Raw genomic sequence first — 8,503 nt, 5'->3', positions numbered from 1 at the left:
CTGCAATGGAATCTGCAGTGGTATCTGCATCTGCAGCAGTACCTTGAGGACGGACTTTTTAGCAGGGCCTGTTTGCGATAGGACAAGGGGTAGTGGTTTTAAACTAAAAGAGGGTAGATTTAGGCTAGATAGAAGGAAGAAATTTTTCACAATGAAGGTGGTGAAACATTGGCACAGGTTGCCCAGGGAGGTGGTAGATGCCCCATCCCTGGAAACACTCCAGGTCAGGTTGGATGGGGCTCTGAGCAACCTGATCTAGCTGAAGATGTCCCTGCTCATTGCAGGGGGGTTGGGCTAGACGACCTTTAAAGGTCCCTTGCAACCCAAAGATTCTACGATTCCATAATCTTCAATGGCATCTGCAGTGGTATCTTTGGTGGCACATTATATACGTTTTATTGGCATGTGTAGTGCAATCTGTATGTGCAATGGTCTCTGTGTGTGTAATGGCATCTGTAACTCCAGCTGTACCTGTATGGGCAACTGTACCTGTGTGTGTTTCGGTGTCTATATCTGTAGTTCTTTCTCTGCCTGTATCTCTGTGTGTAATTGTGTCTGTCTCTGCAATTGTACCTATGCCTGTCACACTCTTTGTATCCATGCAGGTACTTAATGCCTCTGTTGCCTCGGTCCTTAACAGTAAGGCCAGTTGTTCTCCAGGTACCCTGAGTTGGAAGACAGGGAAGGGCAGCAGAAGGAAGCCCCCATAATCCAAGGGGAAATGGTTAGAGACCTGTTGCACCACTTAGACACACCCAAGTCTAATGGGCTGGATGGGATTCACCCAAGGGTTCTGAGGGAGCTGGTGGCAGTGCTCACCACGCCACTTTCAATCATTTATCAGCACTGCTGGCTAACCGGGGAAATCCCAGTTGACTGGAGGTTAGCAAATGTGACGCCTATCTACAAGAAGGACCAGAAGGAGGATCTGGGGAACTGCAGGCCTGTCAGTCGGACCTCGGTGCCAGGGAAGATTATGGAGCAGATCACCTTGAGTGCCATCACACAGCACGTACAGGACAAGAAGGTGATCCAGGCCAGGCAGCATGGGTTTATGACAGGCAGGTCCTGCTTGACCGACCTGATCTCTTTCTATGACCAGGTGACCTGCCTAGTGGATGAGGGATAGGCTGTGGATGTTGTCTAGCTGGAGTTTAGTAAAGCCTTTGATGCCGTTTCCCACAGTATTCTCCCTGAGAAACTGGCTGCTTATGGCTTGGATGGGCATACTCTTTGCTGGGTAAAAAACTGGCTGGATGGCTGGGCCCGAAGAGTTGCGGTGAATGGAGTTAAGTGCAGCTGGTGGCCGGGGACAGGTGGTGTTCCCCAGGGCTCGGTTTTGGGGCCTGTTCTGTTTAGTATCTTTGACAATGATCTGGATGAGGGGATCGAGTGCACTCTCGGTAAGTTTGCAGAGGGCACAAAGTTGGGTGGGAGTGTTGATGTGCCTGAGAGTAGGAAGGTTCTGCAGAGGGATCTGGTCAGGCTGGAGTGGTGGGCCGAGGCCAACAGTGTAAGATTCAACAAGACAAAGTGCTGGGTCCTGCACTTGGGTCACAACAACCCCATGCAACGCTACAGGCATGGGGAAGAGCAGCTGGAAAGCTGCCTGGCAGAAAAGGACCTGCAGTGTTGGTTGAGAGCCAGCTGAATATGAGCCAGCCGTGTGCCCAGGTGGCCAAGAAGACCAATACCATCCTGGCTTGTATCAGAAATAGCGTGGCCAGCAGGAGCAGGGAAGTGATTGTACCCCTGTACTCAGCACTGGTGAGGCCGCACCTCAAATGCTGTCTTCAGTTTAGGGCCCCTCACTACAAGAAAGACACTGAGGTGCTGGAGCGTGTGCAGAGAAGTGCAACGAAGCTGGTGAGGGGTCTGGAGAACAAGTCTGAGAGAAGCGGCTGAAGTAAGTGTCGTTGTGTAGTCTGGAGAAAAGCAGGCTGTGGGGAGACCATAGCACTCTCTACAACCACAACCTGAAAGGGAATTGTAGCGTGGTGGGTTTCAGTCATTTTTCCCAAGTAAAAAGAGATAAGATGAGCGGAAATGGCCTCAAGATGTGCCAACAGATATTTAGATTGGATATTAGGAAAACTCTCTTGACCAAAAGGATGGTGAGGTATTGGTAGAGGCTACGCAACAAAGTGGTTGACTCACAATCCCTGGGGGTATTTAAACACGTGTAGATGTAGGACGTAGGGACATGGCTTTGTGGTGGACTTAAAAGTGTTAGATTTACAGACGGACTAAAGGACTGATATTCCACCAAACAAAATGATTCCATTATTTTATGATGATTGCCCTTTCAGATTGGGATTACTGGTGCTTTCTCCTTAACTGTCTGTAATTCGGGGACTTGCCTGTGGTATTTAGCCCATGGCAGGAGGTCCAACGCTTGGTGGCCCAGCAGCAGGCCTCTGAATCGCTAAGTCCACTTTCTTAGCATCCTCGGCTTTCATGGCTGTCGTAGCCGAGAAGGAGACCTAGGCAAGACCTGTAGATCCACCACGTGGAAGAAGGACATCGTTGGCTGTGCCTACTAAGCCAGCGTCCATGCCCATGGCAAGAGGTCATGCAGCCCCATGCCCCAAATAGGAATAGGCAGAGGCTTTTGCTGACGTTGGGCCAGGAGGTTTCCATCTTCCCTGATGTCAATCAGTTGTTCTTGCAAACTGGTCGGGAGGTGTTGCATTGTGATCGTCCTTAGGCGTGGGTTCAAGACCCGGTGAACCTCTGTGCCTGGGAGGTGATTTTCAAGAGGTCTGTATCCCACTGGTGCCTGAGGTCACCTGTTTTGTCAAATGCATTGAGTCCGGAGCCGACCGCTGACCAAGGAGCTAGCGTGGAGCTGGAAGAGGCTCTTGCCTCGGAGGGTCTGTGAGAGCTGCCCCGCCCTTTGATTCTCACTGCCGCACAGCTGCGCACTTGGAGGCAGCATTTGCAGTTGCTCCCCTCTGGCCAAGCGTAGGACCCGGTGGGCACTGCGCACTCTCCTCCTCCTGCTCCTGGCATTACTCCAGGCTCTCGCTGCCTGCTTTTCCCAGCGGGTGCCTGTGTCCTGTCGGTGCGGTGTTTGCCGCCATTCGGCGTCAGCGCGTGGCTGGAGCAAAGGCTTCAATGCACAGACCACAAATCTCCCCTGCAGAGAGCAGGAGGTCACACGGGTGTGAAAGGCAAGCTTCCCTGCCGGAGCAGTCCTTAAAAATCAGGGGGAAATCTTTTTGGCGTCAAAAAGATTTTTTTACTTATCAAAAGAGGAGGACTATCCCCCCGCAAGGAACGGGGTAGAGGCCCCCTCACTGGAGGCTTTCAAGCTGCGGCTGGCCGGGTGCTAGATCATCACCTCTAGGCTTCCTTTGCCACGCAAGGCTGGACGAGATGACCTGCGTGGGCCCCTTCCAACCTGGGCTGTTGCACGACCCTATGATGATTGCCTTTTCAGGCTGGGATTACTGGTGCTTTCTCCTTAACTGTCTGTGTTTTGGGGACTCGCCTGTGGCAGGAGGTCCCGCAGAGCGGCTGTGTTTCTGGCCACCCCCTGGAGACAAGCCACCCGCGTGCACTGAAAAGGGGGGTGCCGAGCTGGGCTGTGTCCTTGGGGCCAAGGTGGTGCCTGCGGGACGCTCGGCCGTGGGGCGAGAGCGTGTAGGGCGGGGCGTGACTGCTTTCACGGGGCAGTGTTTAGCTCCGGTCAGGTGAAACGGTGCTGTCAGAGCCCTGTGCCTTGCTTACGCTGTCGATCTCAGTGCTCTCCCCTCATCCTCATCTTGCAGTGTTCTGGCTGAGGCACAGACATGAAATGGAGAGAGCCAGTCGCCCTCACTCACGCGCAGCCCTCTCCCTGCAGCGGAAGGTGAACAGACCAGATCTTTGGGGGTAAGTTTTTTTATTAGACTCCTATGGGAGGGAGTAGCAGAGTTGTGTAGAGGGAATGTCGGAGTCCAAAAGTGGGCGCAGGTGCCTGGGGCTTGATCAGCGTCACCTGGAAGGGGAAAAGTGAGAAGGAAAAACGGTGAGGGTGGTGCCGCATTCTCAGGGAGCCTTGTCTTCAGTGAAGGCTGTCTATTGATGTTCGTGCATTTGGGGTTTGTCGTGCACTGCTGCGTGCACGCCTGGGCACTTTCAGCGAAGCCCCGCCTGTCCCGGTGGCAGGCTTGTTGGAAACCTCCTGTGTGATCAGGGCGTTTCTAATGGCGTGCTGCTGTTACTGGCTGGCATTTCTCCCCTTTTGGGGGAGGAATGGAAAGGCAAAAGAGAAAGAGTTTAGGGGTGGGTAAAATACATCCCTCGAGTGGTTTTAGAAGGCCACTCAAAGAAAAGATCCTATGTTTGACGCAGGACGGAGTGACATTTGCAAGGTGGCAGCTGGAGCTGAGCTGGAACTGGACCTTGCTCCAAGTGCAGAGGTCTTGTAGCTCCAGTCAGACTTTGCCAGATGCCCCTGCCCTCCCAGCTGAGCCCCGAGTGCATGAGAAGGGTCCGCTCTTGGGCCTGCATGTCCCTTGTGCGGCGGTGTGTCCGGCTGAAGGCCTTGTGATGTGCGAGTGCGTATCAGCGCTGGATGGCTGAGCTAGTGGGGAGGCGATGTGAGATGTGTTCTTTGGCCTCCCTCTGCTCAGCTTTGGGCCAAGGCAAGGGAGCGGGCCTGCTGTCCTGCGGTTTGTCGCTGCAATAAGGTGGTCCTGAATTCTCCGAAGCCGCGTCGGAAGGGGGAGATGCTTAAGGGCTGGCTGTTGCAAAGCAGAGGAGGGGAGGCGGGCAGGCTGCCTTACCTTTCCCAGGCAGTAGTCTGCCGGCCCCGGCTTCACTGTTTTGTCGGCTCCGAGTCGACTGTTGGTTCCCATCGTGTACATGGGAGCCCTTTTCTTGTAGACGTCCAGCTCCACCTTGGGGAACGCAGCAGGACCGGGCGTCTGTAAAGAGAGGCGGGGAGGTGGCTCGATGCAAACGGCAAGCGTTGATTCTTGCCGGGTGCCCAGGCGGGCTGCGCTAGGTGAGCTGGCTGGCCAGAGAAGTGGCGTGAGAGGCGTGGAGCGATGGGAACATGGGCGCCTCCTGTTCCCCGGCAAAGAGGCAGATTTTGCAGAGGGGGAGGGAGATTCCCACTCGTGCTGGTGAGCTTTGCCCAACCACGAGGGTTAGTGTTGGAAAGCGAGGGACTGCAGGTGTCGGTGTCGCTGTTAGCAGCAGGAGAGCCAGGGGACCCGTGGCTTCTTGGGTGTTGCTGCTGCTGCAGGGAAGCGTGCGTTCCACGAGGCTGCAGCAGGCCGCGGAGCCCTACCGCCCTGAGGAGAGCAGCTGAGCTTCAGCTGCTGCCGTGAGAGGGCAGAGAAGCGTAGCTCACCTTGGAGAGGTCTTCAGCAAAGCCATTGTGCTTACTCTTCCCTTTCATGGAGTAGCACGGGCTGGCGTGGGTGTAGGCTGTGTTGGGTCCCACCAGCCTAGGCAGGGTGTAGGTGCCAGGACCTGCAAGGGGAATGGGAAGAGAGCGCCTGAGTCCTGCGGGGAGAGGAGCAGCGCCTGGGTGGGAGAGAAACAGCGTGCCAAGCCTGCTGCGAAGAGCAGGAAGGATGTCTTGCCCCTCGTCCCAGTGTCCCTGTCTTCTGTTGCACTTGGCACGTGTCGGCAGCTCCAAACCGGAGTTGCCGGTTCTTCTGTGGGATGAGAGAAGTTGGTGCTCTGGGACGCCAAGCACGCCTTTCCCGCGGTGTCAGCTTTTCCCGAGGCCTGTTGAAAAAGCTGTCCAGCACATTTTCCCTGGAGGACGTGCATGCTGCAAGTGAGTGCATTGCCCTGGGTTCCCTTACCTGGAGGTTGGTCAGTTTTGACGGCCTTGTGCCGGAAGGCCATGGACTGCGCCGGCGCGCTTTTGTAGAGGTGTTTGTTGGCCTTGTCGGTGGAGTAGTCACCTAGGGCAGAGGAGGAGCAGAGAGAAGCAGTGAAACGGGGCTCCTGTCCTCGGGCCAAAAAGGGAAGGTCGGGAGGAGGTGCTCAGCCTCGTTCGTTTTCTGCCTGGAAACCTCTGAAGCCCTTTCAGGGCGTGAGCTGATGGCGTTGTAGCCTGGTAGCACAGGGCAAGAGGAAGGCGTGCGTGCTCGTCTTGCCCGAAGGAAGGGCTGGCCGAAACGGTACTCACTTGGTCCAGGGGTGATCTCGGTCTTTATCTTGGGAAGTCCGCAGATGTGCTGTGCTGGAGCCACGTACTTCCCGTTCCTGGTGATGGAGGGCTGGACGTAGTAGCGAGGACCCGGAGAGCAGCTGTCTGCGACGGGAGGTTTGGCCCCTGCAAACGTGTACGCAGGGGCTTTGCTTTTGGTGGGGCTGTGAGCCAGGTAGCCTAGGAAGAAAAGCCTGTGACAGGACACCTGCTTGCCACTGCGTATTTAAAGCTAGTTTCTAAGAGGAGTAGCTGGAGTTGCTGGCCTCAAGCAATTCCCTTCCACTGTTTCCTCCAGGAGCGATAGCAGCGGGTCATAGAGTGCCTTGTAGCGCAGCAGAGTGAACGTGTAGGCACAGGCGGTTTTGCAAACACGTTGCTAACTAATCTTGAAAAGAAAGTGGACCTCCAGCCAGCGGAGCTCTTGTAAGGAAAGCAGTAAAAAAAAAAAACAAAGGCCCGAAAACCAGACAAAAAGTCCACTGACGTCCAGCAACAACAGTGTAGGCGCTGTGCAATTAATCAGACTCTGCCCCAAACGCTCTTGTCATGATGTATTAACCCCCCAAAGAGCTGCGGAACTAAATTAGTGCAAAGGTAAAGATCGCTTCTGTGAGTTTGCTTTTCTGGAGCAGAAGAAGTAATGGAGGGGGGAGGAGAGGCCAAAGATGTAGGCGAGGGAGGAGGAGGAAAGAGGAGGAGGAGGTGGGAGCAACAAGTTCACAGCGAAGATACAAGACGAGCTTCGTCCTGCGCGTGCCTTTGCGCAGTGTCGCATGCGAGGGAAGTAGCCAGTGAGTCCTGCCTGTAGCTGTCTGCAGAGCGACCTCCCGGGATGCTAAATAGCAAGACGAATCCCGGCTTATCCCCAGCAGAGCCGAGGAGGGACGTTTCCAAACTCAAGGCGGGGGGCGGGGTGGTGCGCTTGTCCTGAACGTTGAACAGGCAAAGCGCAGAGCCTGTGTGTGGCAGCGGCGGTTGCACACCCAGGGCTTAGGGTGCGCCTAAGGCCACCTCTGCGCTCAGCAGAGTCAGGCAGCTCTTTTCTGGGGCTTTTCCATGAGCAGCGTGAGCCTTCCTCTGGCAGGCCTGTGTCCTTGCTGCAGCTGAGAGCATGGAGGCGTGGAGCAAAGGGGGACGGCGCTGTGGCTGCTTGTCCCCTGGAGGCAGTGGATGTGGTGCCCCCCTCCCGTGCCCCCTCGCGACGGTGGTTTTACCTGTTGTCCCGGGGATTGAGTACTTGGGTCCTGGGCTTGTGAACTGGGCCGTGATGAGGCCGCATGGGCGATGAGGTCTCCAGGTGCCCACCCAGGCTCCATCCATGTTGGAGGCAGCTCCAAAGCCTACGGCAAGAGCAGGAGATTTGCTGAGGGGTTTCCCTGAGAGAGGCCTGGAGTGAAGCCCCCCCGGGAGGAGCAGCAACGCTTCACCTTTCTCAGCCTTGGCCATCAGACCGAGGGCGAATGAGCTTCTCGGCTGCTGCAGCTCTCAGTCGCAGAGCGCGGCGAGGGTGAGGGCAGGCAGCGATCGGTCAAGAGAGGTTGTGGTGCCAGCTGCCGGGTGGCCTTGGGGAGATGCCTTGGTTCGTCACAGAGATGCACTGTGACGTCATACGGTCTCCTGGTGCCTGTCATAGGTGCTGCTGCATCATGCGGCTGATGTGGAGCTGTGGTCTGCAAACATTTTTGATCACGAATCCCCACAAGAAAAAAAATGGTTGAGCAGGCCGCCCCAGCAGATGTGATTTATTTGTCAGTTCTGGACATGTGCTGCTGTCTTCGTGTCCTCAGTACATTCTAAACCATGCACAAAGAGAGCAATGAAAGGGGGATGAGGAAGAAACGCAGGAAGGAGTGTTTCATTTTTAGCCTAGAACTGGTTGTTAGCGGTACCTAACGCCTCTTTGCTCTCTTGGAGAAGAGCAATGGGCTCGAATATGCTTCGGTGTTTTTTTTTTTAAAATCGTGGTATAAGGTGGTGGAATCTCAGCATAATGCTTGGTGGCCCAGCAGCAGGCCTCTGAATCGCTAAGTCCACTTTCTTAGCATCCTCGGCTTTCATGGCTGTCGTAGCCGAGAAGGAGACCTAGGCAAGACCTGTAGATCCACCACGTGGAAGAAGGACATCGTTGGCTGTGCCTACTAAGCCAGCGTCCATGCCCATGGCAAGAGGTCATGCAGCCCCATGCCCCAAATAGGAATAGGCAGAGGCTTTTGCTGACGTTGGGCCAGGAGGTTTCCATCTTCCCTGATGTCAATCAGTTGTTCTTGCAAACTGGTCGGGAGGTGTTGCATTGTGGTCGTCCTTAGGTGTGGGCCTGTGAGCTCTGTGGATATCTGCTCCACT

At 55.3% G+C, this 8,503-nt stretch overlaps 1 protein-coding gene across 1 annotated transcript; it reads right to left on the bottom strand.

Annotated features, from left to right (window-relative positions):
- Positions 1-3,889: 3,889 nt before the first annotated feature.
- LOC309414610 (ciliary microtubule associated protein 1A-like) lies at positions 3,890-7,679 on the bottom strand (the record flags this gene model as incomplete). The annotated part of the gene is made up of 6 exons (XM_082011967.1): positions 7,353-7,679; positions 6,137-6,351; positions 5,808-5,909; positions 5,345-5,466; positions 4,773-4,913; positions 3,890-3,982 (listed from the first exon to the last, which is right to left on the bottom strand). The coding sequence occupies exons 1-6, from the start codon at positions 7,604-7,606 to the stop codon at positions 3,890-3,892; spliced, it is 927 nt and encodes a 308-aa protein (XP_081868093.1). The 5' UTR covers positions 7,607-7,679.
- Between the last annotated feature and the right edge of the window lie 824 nt (positions 7,680-8,503).

Source organism: Phaethon aethereus (genome assembly GCF_964289735.1).
Source record: "Phaethon aethereus genome assembly, chromosome: 30".
Lineage (NCBI taxonomy): Eukaryota > Metazoa > Chordata > Aves > Phaethontiformes > Phaethontidae > Phaethon > Phaethon aethereus.
This window is presented reverse-complemented; position numbering and strand designations above follow the sequence as displayed.